General features: G+C 40.3%; 1 protein-coding gene across 4 annotated transcripts; it reads right to left on the bottom strand.

Moving 5' to 3' along the window:
* Positions 1-12: 12 nt before the first annotated feature.
* thrap3b (thyroid hormone receptor associated protein 3b) lies at positions 13-16,728 on the bottom strand. 4 transcript variants are annotated; one of them, XM_047605141.1, is made up of 11 exons: positions 16,646-16,728; positions 9,690-9,840; positions 6,851-7,648; positions 5,246-5,860; positions 4,551-4,699; positions 4,296-4,407; positions 3,883-3,958; positions 3,012-3,193; positions 2,527-2,758; positions 1,963-2,112; positions 13-1,347 (listed from the first exon to the last, which is right to left on the bottom strand). In XM_047605141.1, the coding sequence occupies exons 2-11, from the start codon at positions 9,809-9,811 to the stop codon at positions 1,099-1,101; spliced, it is 2,685 nt and encodes an 894-aa protein (XP_047461097.1). In that variant the 5' UTR covers positions 9,812-9,840; positions 16,646-16,728; the 3' UTR covers positions 13-1,098. The 4 variants fall into 4 exon arrangements, with proteins under 4 accessions (XP_047461097.1, XP_047461096.1, XP_047461098.1 ...); XM_047605140.1 differs by lacking the exon at positions 16,646-16,728 and adding an exon at positions 12,204-12,580; XM_047605142.1 differs by lacking the exon at positions 16,646-16,728 and adding an exon at positions 12,204-12,580 and having other exon boundaries at positions 13-1,326.
* Positions 16,729-17,525: the final 797 nt, after the last annotated feature.

Below are 17,525 nucleotides of genomic sequence, written 5' to 3'. Positions count from 1 at the left end.
TAAAAAAAAATGTCTTGAATCAAAGGAGAATTTATTGAAAATTAAAAGACGGGTACTTCAAAGCTCTTGAGAACAGTAACAAAAACTTCAGATTAAACAAAAAAAAAAAAAAAATGAACAAAAACAGTACAGTCCTGAAGTACATGAAGTATGTACAGACGAGTGGGATGAAGCAGCACAGTGAAAGTCACAAAACTAGTTCTGCTAGTTTGTGTCTACTCTTAAAAATATACACTTTCCTCCTCTTCCAGCTTATTTCTTTTCCCATGTTCAGGCTCTTGGACAGAATTTTAAAACTGCAGGTTCACAATAATTTAGATCTGATAACTCTATACATGTATTAGTCTTTTGTAATAACTATGCTCTTTTTTTCTTCTTCTTTTAATTAAAAATCTAAACAAGGGTAACTGCTCTCCTAAAATGAAACGACAGAGGCTGAAAACTTACATGTGTTTTGTCTAAAGCAATTTTTTTTTCTTCTTTTTTTTTTAACCGTCTACATTTGTTTTAAACTGAACACACCCACAAACTGATGAGAATATACTGCAGCACACACACTACAACATGTCTTCACGTCCTAAAGAGAAAGATACAGGTGGGGTGGCGCTGTATGAAAGAGCTCAGACAACGAGGGACGTCTGATGGTTTGTTCATCTTGAGCCATGCGACCACTACTGATTGGTCCCCTGGAGCGAGGTATGAATCAAACACTTCATGCAGCAACATTAAATATTTATCACAGCTCCAAACAAAGGAATAAAATGATTGGATGTCAAACCCCTCAGAGCTGTACCTCCTAACCGATCACGGAACTAACACATTACTATATTAGTTTATTCTAAGGCACAAATGCTTTTTATTTTGTCGTGCTTGCAGAGAAAATGTTGTTGCCTCAGTTAGTTCTCCCTTAAAAAGTAAACAATAAAAAAAACAAAAAAACAAAAAAACAAAAAAACCACAGTGGGGGCTCTTCATTCACGTCGGTCACGCTGCAGGAACTCACTTAACACGTTTTTAAATCGTGGAGGAGGAGGAGATGAAGTGGGAGAATCTAGAAAACAGAACGTCTCCATCACAGATCGCAGGTGATGGGAGCGTTTACGGCTTCGAGGCGGCGCCGTCTCCGGCGCTCTTGGTTTCCTTGTGTTCCACCTCGAGGCCGTCGTCTCCCAGCTCGCCCTCCTCTCCCCCCTGGAACATGTCGTGGGTCCACTTCGGGCTGCTGCCTCCCTTGCGGTACACGAAGCGTCCGCGGCGGTTCGGGAAGGAGCCCCGACCTCGGCCCCGGTTGTCCACCCAGGTTTTCTCGCCGTCGCGGTCGTCGTGCTGAAAAGATATTGAGCTCGACTTAAAAACGAAAGTCGCAGAGGGCAGTAGAAAGAGGACGCATGTAGGTTAAGAGCCAGTTTGAACATTTACACAGTTTGTTAAAAACACGTTTTCACAAATATGTTGTATTAGTATTTTCTGCTTTGTTTTGCAGCTCAGACTTTAAACTCTGGTGAAATCAAACACTTCAGATACAGTATTGAAAGTATCAGATGGTATTAAAGGAAAATAATTGTGAAGGGTTTTAAAGAAATATGTCTAAAGCTTCAAAATGATTTGTCCTTAATGTCGAGTTTGATTCATGACACTTTCTCCACTTGCTTCACCCAAGTACACAATTAAATATTAGTGTGTGAGCATTAACACCCGATTAAAACATGCAGGGTGAGTTGATACAACACAGACGATTAATAGACATGTCAGAAGCTACAACTGTCAGGGAGCTGCTTGGATTTAAAAAGTATGACGACAGAAGAGCTGGACAAAAGCAAACTCACATGAACGATGTGAATCTACAGGTAAAATATTGTTGAAACACCAAAAATGTGGCAATTTCTTGTCAAAACGCATGTGTGTTAACTGTAACAGTATCGTTATATGGCAGTAAATCAATTAGCTGCAGCAGACACTCACCAGGTAGTACTTCCTGCTCTTGGGAGTGTACTCAGGGTCCCACTCCTCCTCGGGGGGGCGGACTGGGGGGTTCATATTGGCTGGGTTTCCGTTGCTGTTGTTGCCTGGATAATTTCCCCTGTTCCAACCTCGTCCTCTGACTCTGGGGAACTGAAACCAAAAACAACACAAAGAATCAAACCTTCGGCCGGGACACAAAACAGGCTTTTCTTTAACGAGATTTGAAGAGTAGTTTTTAAAAAAAATGGACTCGGGGATGATGAGGACACACAGATGAATGGAAACCAGCCGTTAGCTTAGAGACGAGGTGACTTTCAGCCGACTTACGCTCCATTACCTTAATTAAAACCAGGTAGTGCATGGAATATGTATGATAGACTGTCATCATCATTATCATCATCATCATCATCATCCACATTATGTTCCTTAGCATTAGGAGGAAGAACAGAGCGGAGGAGCGTAGTCTACTGTGACGCCATTAGGACAGAGAATTGCAGGAAGATGAGATGTCAGTGGAGAACAAATACAGAATAAAGAGATGAACACACCAGGACGGGAACTTACAAATCCGCGGCCTCGGCCTCGCTCCGTGTTGTAGCCCTCGTACTCTCGGGGGCCCCTGTCCCCGGGGCCGGCGTAGTCCCGCGGAGGGTAGCGTGGGTGGCTGAAGCCTTCCTCCGGGTGCTCCATCCCCTCCCCCATGTACTCTTTGCCTCTGAAAGGTGGAGGATAAGGGGATGGAGAGGAGGAGGAGGAGGAGGAGGAAGGAGAGCGATCCCGTTTCTTCTTTCCCTTCCTGCGGGGAGAAAAACACAAAACGAAAATTAAAACAGAACCGTTTAAAGGTAACGACTAATACCACTTCCTCCTTCATAAAACAAACAACGTTCTTAAGACTTTATTTAAATTCTATACATACAGCTGATAATAAACTTGCTGGATATCACGTCTGATGTTTCAGTTTAAAAGTTATTGTCCTTTGTTCTACATAAGTACGGTGTCTCTGATAAAAGCTCAAATAAAGACAAGATTGTCTCTCTTTCTCGTACTTGGATTTCTTGTGGTGTTTCCCAGATTTCTCAGAGGACCTCTCTCTGCTGGGTCCCCGGGAGCCTCCAGGGCTCTTGCCTCCTTCACGCTTGTACTCGGGCTCTCTCCCAGCAAACCTCTTACGTCTTTCAATATCCAGACGAAGGTCCATCACGTCACCTTTGAATTTTTTACTTGGGTCCTGCAGAGATAAAAAAACGTTTTTTTTTTCTTTTTTAGTTACTAATGCTGCTGTTTGCAAGACTGATGGGTAATTTTTGAATGAAGGAAAACATGTCACAAAAAAACTATTAAGTATTTACTAAGACATGATACTTTGAAAGCTTGAAAACATATCCACAGTACAGATACATAGAAGCACTGTGTTCCCTCTAGTGGTCATAAGAATATATTACTGCTGACAATAATTACTTTACTGGCATCACTTAACACTTACTTCCATAAATACAGTGAATAACTATGAAATAATAAACAATAGTTATATCTTAAAAGTGTTGGTGCTAATCAGCAGCATGCATGTAGCTTAATAAAATAAAATAAATTTCACAGTTTTGAGTCTTGATTGTTTTCTTTTCAAGAAAAATACTTACAAGGTAAAGGCACTGATAAGCGTCCCTTGAGAGGCTTGGACTCGGGATCTTAATTCACTTCCTTTAAGCCTTTGCTTGGGTTCGTACATACCCAATCAATAACCATATCTCATAGGCTGGGGGGTAGCTTGCTTGGCACTTACAAAACACAATTGGGCTCTTTTGATTTAGAAATACGCATCCTTTAGAAAGAAAAGCACAAAGCTGAACACTGCTGCTCTGGATTGTTCTCAGAGTTGCTTGTTTCCAAATACGTCAAATTTCAAAAGGGGCTCGTCACCTTGTAGCTCGCCTCCTCCATATCCTCAAACAGGTGAGAGTGCCTCTTAAAGGCACTGGGGGAGACATCGATTCTCCTGAGAGAGGAGGGAAAAGACTGCATGTCAATTACAAAACAAAGCACTGGACGTGTTTGTTGAAACCACCACAAAAAAATACATGACTTCCTTTGTTACTATTGTAAGATTAGAAAAATACTAGCAATGCTGGCGTCCCCTCCCATGGAAAGACATGTAAGACATGAAATACTGGAGCTTAGACAGAACGTGGGGACAATATTATATTAACAAGTATTCCTGATCTAACTGCAGTAACATGGGAAGTGAGGGCTTGACACAGAGTAGGAACCCTCTGATTTGTGGACATCAGACCGATCGTAAAGACGACAAGGAGTCAGTTAGTTCTTGAGGATACCTGTGGATTTCTGGGCTCTTCCTTGGCTTCATCATTTCTACCTCTGCTGCTTTTCTTTGGTATATGGCAAACCGCTCACTTAAAGTCATGTCTGTAGAGTGGAAGTGTTGAGCTGCAAACAAAAACAACAAACAGGCCTTATTGCACAGACGGCAACGGAACAGTGATGCTAGTTCACAAATGTGGAAGTAATGGAACTGGTGGAGCTTGTTTTCTGCTGCAGAGATGAGACACAACCAGGGCAGGTCACACTACCTTTGATGTAATGCACAATTGAGACTATGTGCTGAGCAAACAGCTCTGAGGGGCTGCGACGGAGCTGTGTCGACTGAATGTGCTGGAAAATGGAGCGAAACTCTGGGTCTTTCTTAGAGGGATTGAGCAGCTCTTTAGTCAGTGAAGAGCTGCAAGAACAAGAGAAAAGAGATTCATGAACTGATTAATGAAAACTAATGCAGAAATGTACTGGATCCAATATAAGATTAAATATTTTTATAGATTGTTATACAATAATATATGACATTCATATCCATTAGATATTCTTATTGGCTGGACGCAGTATTGTGCTGCTGCTCTATAGATTATGTGGGGTTTGTTTAATATTTCTTGTCAAACAATGCTTCATATTTACTGACAGTGCACATATAAGATGGTATCTAACATTTAATACAAATGTGAATAAGCCAATTTCTAGAAATGTCAAAACTTTCCATGAAGTTAGTTCTGAATTTTGTATGTTAATGTGAGTAAATATAACTCTTGCATTTGTTCACATTAAATACCTGAACCTCTGCTACAAATTAACTGTAATTAAATTAACATATGTCTGACACAGGATGAGTGTTGAGTTCCTTAAAAGAAGGAAAATAGAAGTTGTAAAAGGTGGTTGGTCTTGTATTTGTGCTGAAACATTGTTTGTACATTAACTGAGAGGGTGTGACTGGATGTACCTGGGTATTTCATCTAAAGAACCGAATTTGAGCTCAAAGTCTTCCCTGGATGCAGACAGATGTCGGACAGGTGATGGTTCTCGAGGAGGGAAAGCTCCAGGAAACAGCGGCCGGTCTTTCTCTCTGGAGGTCGTGGGAGGAGACAGACTTCTCCTGGACTTCTCCTTTTCTTTCTTCTCCTTCTTCTTGGACTTCTCCTCTTTCTTGGAGCTGTGTTTGCGGCTGCTTCGGTACGACTCCTCCTCCATGTGATCTATGGGCTCCGTCTTTTCCTCCCTCCGGTTCTTCTCCTTCACAGACGGGTACGATGTCGAGTAGCTCGGCTCGTCGCCCCATTTACCAAAAATGTCCAGAGGGGTGACAGCAGGTTTGACTTCGTCGTCTTCCTCGCTGTCACCCTCTTTCAGCCCATGTGATTTGAAGAACTCCTCTTCGCCATCGTCAAAGAAAGGCACGGTCTTGTCTTCTTTGGAGTCACCGAAAGAAGCGGACGAGATGTTGAAGAGCTCTCCGGACTTGCTGCCTTTTTCTAGTTCTCTATCCGCCGTGTTCTGCTCCTTATCGCGACCGTTCTCTTTGTCGGCCGCTTGCTTTTTATTTTTATCAGCCAAGAACCTGAAACAGAGAACCAGAGAAAGCTTTAGCACCTGAAACATGAAATCCACCGTTAATATGCTTATAATGATGCTCAAGACTGAGGAGAACAATGTAAGAGGGGAAAGAAAGCAAGACCACACAAGTGCTGCATATCAGTTGAAAGTAAAAAATAAAAAAATAAAATACACACCAGGGATGGGCATCCTAATGAAACTGTTTTTATAAAACATATTTTTGATTTATTAAATTATGTCAAACATTTTTGCCGTCTTAAGGGCAAGTCTAAGCATTTCTTTGTGTGTTATTTTAATTTTTCTATCACTATAAATGTAAAGAACATGAGCTATAATTCTGTGAACATATGTACCTGGAAATGAGAAAATTCTCATTAAATAAAAAATAATGGAGCTCAGATTGGCCTGGATTATTATGCCATGTTTTCCCTTATTGTGAGAGCTGTTACCCTAAACACAAAACGTGTTTTCTTGTGTAATTTTATTTACACTTTGGCTCATTAATAACTTTTTTGATGTACTTTTAAATTCTTCATTCTGCCTTTTTATGCATTTATAAAAAATGAAATCACCTCCAGCTGGAAACTGGTGGGAGATAAACCTCTATACATCCTCCCTCTAAACACTTATGCAGATGCAGACCAGTTGGCAGATTTTAATTTCTAAAAAGCCCAGCCCTAATACAAAGAGTAAAGCCCAGAACTCACATTTCAGTAATTATACTCACGTAACCATCACCGTCCTAAGTAAGTAGGATTTCATACAACTTCGTCTCAGAAAATGGTCAACAGCCGGCTACATTTTGCACTTAAACTCAGGAGTCTTATGTTTCATTCCTTTTTAACCTGTTTTCTTCCGAGGATCTTTGAAAAATGCTAAACATCTTTGAAAGACAAATAATGTTTGTAATTTGTTAGGAAAATAAAATTAAAGAGGAAACAATTCCAATATCTACAATAAAAATAAATAAAAAAAAAAAAAGGCCTGGACATACTTTTTGAAGGCAGCAGAGAACACAGCCTTATCGCCAGGTTTGCCATCTTCCTTCGGGAAGAATCCAAAGCCACCAAACGAGGCCGTTTGTCCGGGCTTCGTGGGGCTCTTTGATGGAGGAGGGGACACGGTACCAACACTTTTCCACAGAGGGCCGCCGGACCCTTTGCCTTCAAGGCCAGAGGCTGCATCGTCTTTCTTAGTCTCTGCGCTGGCTCTTTTGGGGCTCGCGTCATAGTCGATCCACTTGCCTCCGGACGCCTTCTCGATGACGGTGCCGTCTGCTGCCTGACCCAACTTCTCCGCTTGACTCGCAGAAGGCTTGTCCTTAGTGTCCTTGGAGACGGGTCTGCCCTTGCTGCTGCGACGCCGTGGGGACGAGGATCGGGATCGAGAGGAGTAGCTGGAACGTCTGGAGCGGCGGGATCGCCCCGAAGACGAGCGATCGGAGTAGCGCGAGCGGCTGCGGCTGCCCGAGCGCTTCTTTGGTGTGCGGGATCGTGAGCGCCCCCTCCTGGGACTGTGAGGGTGATGGTCCTGGTCGTGGTGGCGATCGTGCCAGCCTCCTCCTCCTCCACCACCACCACCACCCTGCCAGTTAGACTTGTAGCCGTAGCCGCCGCCTCTGTTTTGGTAATGGCCACGTGCGTAATAGCCTCGGTTTCGGCCTCTGTAGTGGTATGGCCTGCGGTAGCCTCGGTTGTAGCCTCTGAAACCACCTCTGTTGTTCTGATAGTCCCGAGAAGGGTAGTTTCTGTAGGACGGAGAGTGAGAGCGAGAGCGGGAGCGAGACCTAGAACTGAAAAAGAGAACAGAGGGAAAATACAAAAAGAAAACCTGTGGTGAGGCTATTTTTAAACCCAACAATACTGTCATACTTGGTCCTTTGTATTCTCCTTCAGATGGACCATGGTTATTACAAATTGTAAAACCTGTGAAATGTTTATCAAACCTTCACACCTTAGTTATTTATATAATGAGTGATGAAACAAAGTACTTGATTAATGGATAGATCCAATTAGATCCAAATGTTTAAATGTATTTTCTATAAGAGCAAATTCATTTCCATTTATTATAGTATTAACAAAGAAAATAAACAGCGGCATCTCTACATTATAAACGCAGGCAATTGGTTTAAAGGACGTGAGTGATGATTGACTTCTCTCACCAGTAGATGGCGCTCCTGACAAAGTCTAATCTTTCATCATGGAAACCTAATTTCAAACACAAGTGACCTACTGGGTGTGTATTAGTTCACGAAAGGACAATACAAGTCCTACACTACCAGCTCATTACAGATCACAATGATTAAAACTATGATAACAAATGTGGAAGTAATGGATATGCATCATCATAGTAACACATCCTTAAAATAAAACAGATTCTAGATTCTAGAGAAACCGAACCTTAGTTTACGCAACACGGATGAATTACCGACGTTTGCCAACATGTACCAAGAGCATTAAAAGGAAACACTTCTGCTTACCCAGTGCACGTTTTCATTTGAACAAGGATTGTGGAGCATTACAAATAAAAGACGTGCATTCCCTCAAGCAGAAAGGCTTAATGTACGTGATAGAAACAACTTAACAGGATGTAATCTGCTCTTGTCCACAGCAGGAGGAGGCTATGAAGGGGGAGGGAGATACAGTGAAGCCTATAGTACTCACTCTTGACACTCATTTCCTGCTCTGACAAATCATTGACATGCAGCGTGGCGATGTTGTTCAGGGATAAGATCCAGTCCAACGACTAACAGCGTTTAACCGTTGATCTTCAAAGCAAACATGCCAATAGTAAATAGAGTGGGTGCCAATAGAGTGGGTGGAAAACAGTCCACTTTTACAAGATAACAAATAAAAACAGAACCCCTTAAACTGAAGAAGAGCTGATCCAAACTTGTTTAAGGTCAGTTTATACAAATCAAAATCTAGACTGAGCTGGGTAGTTATACCTGGACATAACCCTAAAAAATACACAAATACCTACAGGTTCCAGATATTATTTGTGAACACTATTTAAAAAAAAAAAAAAACAAAGAGTAAACTTTTGGTGTAAAAAAGGATTCTGGCATCTGACAGCTATTATACACTTACTTGTCAGTTCGTTAGAGGCACTAACGAAAATGAATGACTTCCAATATAACCGACCTGCACAAAATCGTATCTTCATAAAGGTTAATGTATTCAGGAGTTGTTTAAAAGATGTTGCTGATGGTTGTTTGGCTGGAGGGTGTGGTTTGTTATTTATTTTAACAACCCCATTGTAGTCACTAGACTCGGCTAAACAACAGAAACATTTTATTGTTTAATTCAATTCAGTTTAGCAGCACAACAAACTGCATCCTCCAAAATCATCATCCAGTTGAATCACCACCTTTCTGACACCACTTCAATATTTCAAATATCAGAACAATTGCGAAGGAGGATTTAGTGCATGAATGTTTCATCAGAATGCATATGTTTTCAATAGTGCGCCTAATGAAAGGGCAATGAGTATATATTAGCTGACAGATGACAAGTGAGTCAACCAATTTCTATTACAGGCATAAACTACTGTGTGGTAAAACACTTTAGTCATATCATGTAAGATATGTGTTCTTTAATACCTTTGTTTTCTATTTCTATGAGTGGGTAATGCACTGAAAAGGGATTGTACTTTAACAACAAAAGAACGACAATTTAAATGTAAATCATGAGTCTTATCAGAGCTCTATAAATTAATGACTGTTTGAAGAAAACAAATAAGTTCAACATATTCAAATAACCATCATTCAGGTCCACTTAAAAAAATCTACATGTAATATATAAATATAAACAAAAAAAAGGGAAAAGCTTTACCTGTAGCGACGTTTTCTGGATCTTGAGCGGGAGCGGCTTCTAGAGTGAGACCTGGAGTAAGATCTGGACCTGGATCTTGATTTGGAGCGGGACCGAGCCGGAGAATCTGGAGCCTTTGACATGATTGCACTCAGGCCAGTATTAATAATCCCTACATTACAAAAAAGAAGACACTGTCAAAGCTAATTCATTGTTTATTGTTTTCTAAGGGGATTAAACAAGTACAAAAGGTTATTAAAATCAGCAAACATCAAATGAAATCCAATCGAATCTCCAACATTAATCAGGAGCATATAGCTACACATTTGTGTAGCTGTAGGCTGAGACTGGACAGTGTATGTGACACCTTACCGACTCTCATCAAGACCCCGACGCCCCAGATGACATTGAACTGTCAGGGGAGAATAAATCAAAGCCAATGCAGCGATAACCAGACGAGGCTAACAGGCTGGCTCAAAGACTGCAGCAGACAGCTGGAACAGCTTGTAAAAACATGCGCACACAAGCCTGCAGCAAGTAGAAGACAGAAGGAGCAGAGCTCCTGTGCACATAACATGTGCAGGCTGTTGCTAAAGATGAGTGAAAGCTACATCAACAACACACACTTCAACCCAAAGTGATCCATGAACTGGGTCACATGGGGAAAATCATTTACAACAAGTATTATCACACAAGTTTAGTCACAGATACAGAATCTGCTGTATTGAACTGAATCCAAGTTCAAGTCCTTACTATAAGTGACCAGGACACAGCATGAAATGGCCAATCCTCTTGATTTTTCCGAGCAACCAAAGCAGCAAATAGATGGAATGTGTAAAATATTTTTCACGCATACAGACATCAAAATGTCAAACCCCGGAAATGACCTTTGTTCTACAGTAATAAAAAAAAAAAAAAAAAACTATTCTTTCATCATACATCCGGGATGGGCAAAGGCCAATTAAATCATCAAACAGACCCAAAGATTTAACAGAAGTTCATCACAAGGTACTTTAACAATAGAATCAATAGATCAACAATAGAACAAAAAGATGACCTTTGCCAACAGTTTTACACTCTGAAACTATTTAAGCAGCTTTTGTAATTTCAGCCGACTTTATCCTTTAAATGTGGAGGTGCATCAGTCCTATACAAAGCATACAAACCTGAAGAAGATAATGTAACTTTAGTACAGGTGGAAACAATGCTTTCACTACCACTGGGAAGAACCAGGACGTTGAAAACACAGCCTCCCTGCTGACACTGCCACAATACGCTATCTCTGTGGTTGAGTTAAAGTCTGAAGCATTTGCATTCTATTCAAGATCTTGGGACTCGAATGAAGGGGAGGGGGGTTCACCAAGAGAGGAGGAATGCCTGTTTTCTTTCATGTTTGAAGAGGAAAAAACAGTTGAAACTAGCCAAACAATGGTTACTCATTCAGGCTTTCCCCCCAAGTCGGTCCAAGTCTAAAGAAGGCTGCTTAAGAGTTTTTTTGACTGCTTAAATCGGCCAAAGGGGACAAAAGGTCCTTTTTTTTTCTATTTTGCAAAACATTTTAATGTCTGGGTCTCCTGTTTATGAGGTATCTGAACTTCTGTGACTCATTAACGCAGAATACTTCACTACAGGATGTACGGCAAAAATTCTTACACTGGTACACCAGCATTTTTACAAGTGCAGCATCATCCCTGATTCTGTTCTGTTGCAGACTTCATGTACGCCTTGACAGATAATAGCAGACAGGTGCATCAGTGATTTTCTCCTTTTTATGTACTGAATACTACTCAAAGTCCTTGTGTCAGACAGAGACAAAGGAGGAAGTGAAAACGTGCAGGAAGAATATACACGTTTTCCTGTCTCTTGACAGTGGGGCAGAGGTCTCCACTGAACACCTTGCAAACATCAAACATATCTGAGCCAGTAAATAATGCAGAACTATAAGGTTTCAATTCAATTTGGAAACACTGCCCATGGGGTAAACAGCCACAAAACCTACCATGGGGGAAACGTCTCCAGGAGACATGCACAACAGCAAAAACAGATCAAGTGTTGAGTTCATTGCCCTAAGTAATTCAAACACTTTCCATGTCCAAAATATATTGTTAAATTGGCTATTCAATGAAACTACTGTATGCACTTGTTAAAAAATAACCAATCACTAGCATAAACGTGAATGAAATGTAATATTTAACAGTGAATCCAAATATTTTCTGTAGTGAATTGCCGTGAATCAGTTTGTTAATCATTACATTACTCCGGCTCTGTTTAGACAGTACGAGGTCAGAAGAACAAGAGTTCACCTTATCTAAGGCAAGGAAACGGATATAACTATCGGAAAAACAATGTGTAAAATTAATTAATTTAGTGTAGTCAACATTAAAGCTGCATTAAGCATTAAGGTCCAGTAAGATTGGCTACTACAGCCATCGATAATTCCCCAAGAAGCACGAACACTAACGGCTCCTTTTTTTTTTTATTATTTTAAGCTAAGCAAACAAGGTGCTAACTTTAACGGCTTGTTAGCGTGGTTACCTTTTTCCCTTCGTGTTCACAAGAGTGGACGAGCTGCGTTAAAGCAAAAACTAAAGGTTTAAGCGTGTTGAGGCCAAGCTGAAGGGTCGACTCCTTCCTGGTTTCGCTGCACTGGCACCAACGGACGTTAGCCACTTAGCTCGTTAGCTTGCCGCACCGACGCCAACAAACTGGTGAACAAAAAAGAAGCGCCGCGCCTTTACAGACGGCCACGCTTCCCGACGACTGTGTCATACTCCATTGAATATATACCGTAAGACGTCTCCGCGTGTCTAACAATCGTGCAAACGTTTTGCGTTTTTAACGTCTTCGAGGATTTACGGTTGCTAACGACCAAGCTCACGAGCGTTAGCGTTGTTGGCCAAGTTACGCGAGACTTTAAGGGTGAAGGCTCGCGTGGGTTGTGCCTTGCCTCCAGGGCTTTTTAGCGATGGCTCAAATGTCAACATGCACACAGGCTTAGATGGACTTAAATGATCCACAATAGAAATTGCTGGGTCACGGTAGCTTAGTTGCATATAAAACATCCTTAAGAACAACAAGTGAAAAAAAATAGAGATAAAATAAAATGATTAAATAAAGCCACGAAGCCATCTCCATCATTAAAGATTCACATCACACCATCATCCCTCCTACTTCCCTCAGGGAGAAGGTGCACAAGCATCAGCTGTAAAATATCCATGTAGCTAAACAGCTTCTTCCCTCAGGCTGTCAACTGACTGTACCCACTCCCCCCACTCTTAAAGCACTGTCTGTCACTGATGAGAAACAGTATTTGTTCTTCTCTGTGTGCACAGGTATTTGGTCAAAAAATCCTGAAAATGAAATACAAATAAAATATAAGTAAAATCTTGTAAAATAAAATGAAAATTGTATTGGCATAGGTATGACAGTAAGGTGCAATAGTGTCCATTAACAACATGTTCATTTCATGTGATGTGCAATAACAGTGACTCATTATTATATGTAAATAGGATTGTTATGCAGTGTTAGTCTATTCTATTCTATTCTATTCTATTCTATTCTATTCTATTCTATTCTAGTCTAGTCTGTTGGAGAGTGAGCTGCACTGCCCCTCTCAGGATCTCAGGACTGAGACAAACACCTCTAGCTCACTGTCGATCTCACGTTCAGCCTTTTCAGATCAGTTTGTCGATCTCAGCGACATCCTTTCTGCAGGCACTGCTCCCCCAACAAACCACAGCACACCTCGTCACGTATGCATTTAATAAGTCATTTCTAATTATATATATAAATGCTGCCTCCACTAAGTGTTGCCTAAAGCAGCACTTAACAACTGTTGACACCATATTATAAATAAGCTTACACACATAGCTTAAATACTACTGCTTATAAATGACAAATAGGGGGACTTAAGTAAAGTGACATGCTTAATTGTAGTTAAATGTATTTTTTTCCAGCTGCAAAGTGCATGTTTAGGATGCGCTAACATTAGTAAAGGACATTGTTACACTAGTGTGACAGAAAATTTGATATAACATAACATTAGCTTGGTGTCAGTTTCTAGTGTAGAGCTCTGCACTATTTTTATCAGGCTGTCTCACATCCTCCTATAACAGCCAGCCAGAGGCCACACGGCGCACCACAAGTACATTTAGGCGGTTAAATTACGTTCTCACTGTTGTGTTTCTGTTGTATAAGTGAGAGTCAACAGTAGAAGCGTAACACATGCATCATCTCAGACAGTTTATGAATGTGCTGTTGATTCGGCCTAATCCAGCACCAACTGGCTGTTATAACCCAGTGTTTATATTATTAGTTGCTAGTTAGTTTTATTGTGGGGAGATGGATTAATATGCATTTGTGTGAGACAAGTTTCGTATCAAAACTACACACTGTCTCATGTACACAATCAATACAATGACAACTAATTCAAATAGAATCAACATAACAACAGATGAATCAGAAACAACAATTTAGTTCTAATCAATTCTCATTAACTAAACAGCACTATTTGCAATTGTTTTGTGTCCTGAGTCCCTGTGTCCTCATATGGGGACGTTTATCCTCATACCTAGATATTAGTTAGGGTTTATTTATGTTTATTAACTTTTCTAGTTTAATATGACACACAAATTCTATCAATAGTAACAAGCTATAACTTGTACTCAATTGAGGACGTTGGGACTTCATTATTTACAATTTTGCTTTTGCACAACAATGTTCACACAAGAAAATGAATAGTTTTATATTTTATTACATATCAGTGACTTTATTATTATATTGAGTGAAATATTCCCCTTGTCCACACATGAGGACATCATTTTTTTTTTCCAAAAAATGACTTCCTGTTCAAAGGTGATGCTTGTTTTTTTATAGTTTTTAGGTCCTACTAATCCCAAATAAAGAGAAATGAAGGAATAAAAAAATGCATACCAAATAAAAGCTGAGGTCTCAGAAGGTAAAATCTCATATTTATATAATTTCTATATTTCTGGATGTCACACTTACACACTTTGTATCAAACACACTATGTCTATAACCTCTTTTATATAGTTTCTGTCACATGTATTTTAAATGGCCAAGTGGCACTGGATAAATATTTCATCCGTGCCACATTGTTTCTTCGTGCTCCTCTTGTTGGGTCATCCACCACCTGTTGGCCTCTGGCAGCTTCTAATCCCACATAGCGACGGGGAAAACAACAAGTCCCTAACAACTGAGTGGAATTCCTGTCTCTGCCTCTATCACTAATTTGCGTGTACGCCATTATTTACAAGCCTTCATTAGAGTTATTAGAATAAGCAAGCATTAAGCATGAGTATAATATATCGTCCCGCTATGTTTTCGGACTGCAGTATTAAGAGTTAAATGATTTTTCCAAAAGTATCAGGGATGTCTCCTCAATACGACTCCTCCACACAGCAAACACATCTTATATTTCTTTATTATTTATAGTTTCCGTCTTATTTCTGGGATATTTTTGTATTTTTTAGTGCAGGGATTCAAATACGCACAGGGTAATATCAAATCACGTACTCAAAGAAGACCCCTAAGAAGGTAATTTTGCATTATTTAATATAGATTCCCATCTTTCCAAAAGGTATTGTAGCCATAAAAGCTAAGAGCACAACTTGGCTTTTACCTTTTAGTCTGATATACACTTATATCAACACAAGAATTCAACATTTATCCGCTATTTCATTCATACTTTAGCTGTTTATCCATTCTTTGATCATTTACTTAACTTTTCCTCTAGTTTTTCCACCAGTTTTAGCATATTTTTTGTACGCTTATCAAACAAACTGACAGTTTGTTTGTGTTCACTCACTATTTTTTGACTATCTACTGTAGTTAAACAACACCTATTATACCGAATAGTTTATCTTTCTGCATTCGTGATGGTAAAAACTGACGTTGACGTGTGGCGCCGCAATAAATTAATAAAACATCAGCCTTTATGATCCTGTTTGGGTGTTTATTTTCATTGCTATAGTGATAGGATGAACTGAAAGGAGGTCCAGTTGAGCTTCGGATTCCACCATCTGTCCTTCAGCGTGCACAAAATACCCGCTTTGAATTTTCACAGCTCAGTCTGGCACGCTGCGACCAAGTCACCCCTTGTTGACCTTTGTCAAAGGTATGAAAACAGTGCCCGTCCGATGCCATTTCCCTTTGCAGCACAGGTGCCGGACGCTCGTCGAGGTTAAAATTAACCCTGACAAATCTCTCCTTGGCCACAATGTGAGACCACACAGGGCTCCTTGTCTGTCACCCGCTGCTTTACGAGCCGTTAACAGTCTTGGAGAAGGTTTGGATTCCAAGGCTCAGAGGACAACTTTAAAAAGTGAAGTCACGACAATCATCTGAGACACAGTGAGATTAAAGGGCTGACTACATGTTTAGTGGAGCATGTGAGTCATCAATCAAAATGGAGGGAACAAACCAACTCGATGCATTAACAGGGAAATTACTGGTATACCGATATTGACGATAATTGTGCTATTAAAAAAATTAGCATATGATGATATATGCATGTAAATAACCCAGCGCCGCTTAAACACAGTGTATGTTTTACATCTGACCCGGTTCTACTGTTATTTTGAGCATAATTCATCTCCCAAAAAAAAGGAAACAACACAAATAAAGTTTTTTACATTTTTGTCCGTACTGTGATAATATCGTTATCGTAATATTTTCTGTTTTGTCAAGTGAAAATCTGACATCGTGACAGCCCTATTTGAGGTATTTTAATTATGGTCAAAGTTTTTCCATCCTAAAAGTTTAGTCTCTCTAGGCACACTGATTCTTTTTGTTTCCTTCTCCAGCAGCTTCAACAAACATTTTAACACTTTCCCTTTTCTGGCCAAGTGTATCAGACACTTAGAACATTCAGACAAAAACACAGACACTATTTTTAAGACATTTAAACTCTGTTTAAACATGTAAAATTAAAGGCAAGAGAAATATTAAAGGCTCACCCAGTGGAGCTGAAAGTCGAAGTGGGTCGATCAGAGAAGAGTGAGATGTCTTTGCCCCCCCACTCGAGGCAGAAACTTCAGTGAAAGGCGTTGAGGACGTGCACTTCCTCTTGCAACCAACTGTCTGTGTGACGGCCACTGAACTCACATCTCAATTATAAATAGTTCTCTCTCTCTTGAAGAGTTTTTAACGATGTTGCCCGGAGCTCGAGCTGATTTACGTTTTTCAGAGTTCGCTCCCACACTTCAAATATCCCTGGACTGGGCTTACGGGGAAAGGTGTAAATGTACACAGACGGGTCAGATGTTAACGATCATTCATATGCAAGAATGACTTCAGTTTGTTTGTCTTGTCACAGCTCGGTGAATCACTCAGCAGCAGCACAAGACAGGTGTTTTGAAGTTTCCATCAAGTGTTTATTTCATGTTCAGATAGGCTGAATATGTCAGATAACAATCGGTCCTGTGTTATGAGCTGTAAGCAGGGGTTGACTGGGAAAAAAAAATAGAAAAGAAAAAAGCCCTTGCTATTTGGACCAGACCGGCCCAGCACATTCCCTAACGCATTCTTTGTCTTCTCTGGGAAACAGACACACAGGTGCATTGGCAAAACACTAGCAATGAACAAAATGTTTTAAAAAATTTGATTTTCTTTCATTGTAGTCTACAATCATTTTTATTCTAGGCCTAAAAAGTAGCTTAGCTTAGGGCAATTAATAGCCTAATAATGAAACAGGAATGCTGCCACCTGACCCACTTTTGATGTTGGCAAGGGGTAAGCCTTGCATTATAGACCCCTTCACGGTTTGTAAACAATGTGACGTTTTTTCGAGGGGCGGGGCTTAACTGGAGGCAAAACATCTCAAACACGCTTGCATTT

This window comes from Mugil cephalus, chromosome 14 (genome assembly GCF_022458985.1).
Source record: "Mugil cephalus isolate CIBA_MC_2020 chromosome 14, CIBA_Mcephalus_1.1, whole genome shotgun sequence".
Taxonomy (NCBI): domain Eukaryota; kingdom Metazoa; phylum Chordata; class Actinopteri; order Mugiliformes; family Mugilidae; genus Mugil; species Mugil cephalus.
The sequence above is the reverse complement of the archived record's forward strand: the minus strand, read 5'-3'. Positions and strand labels throughout refer to the sequence as shown.

What these genes read in the sequence shown, in the direction of transcription:
- thrap3b (XM_047605141.1), bottom strand. Translation starts at nt 9,811, where the DNA reads ATGTCAAAGGCTCCAGATTCTCCGGCTCGGTCCCGCTCCAAATCAAGA. An exon ending in TCTTTAGATGAAATACCCAG is followed by an intron (nt 4,700 to 5,245) that starts GTACATCCAGTC and finishes TTGTTCTTGCAG; the next exon opens with CTCTTCACTGACTAAAGAGC. An exon ending in GAGGCCGAGGCCGCGGATTT is followed by an intron (nt 2,113 to 2,526) that starts GTAAGTTCCCGT and finishes TTTTGGTTTCAG; the next exon opens with TTCCCCAGAGTCAGAGGACG.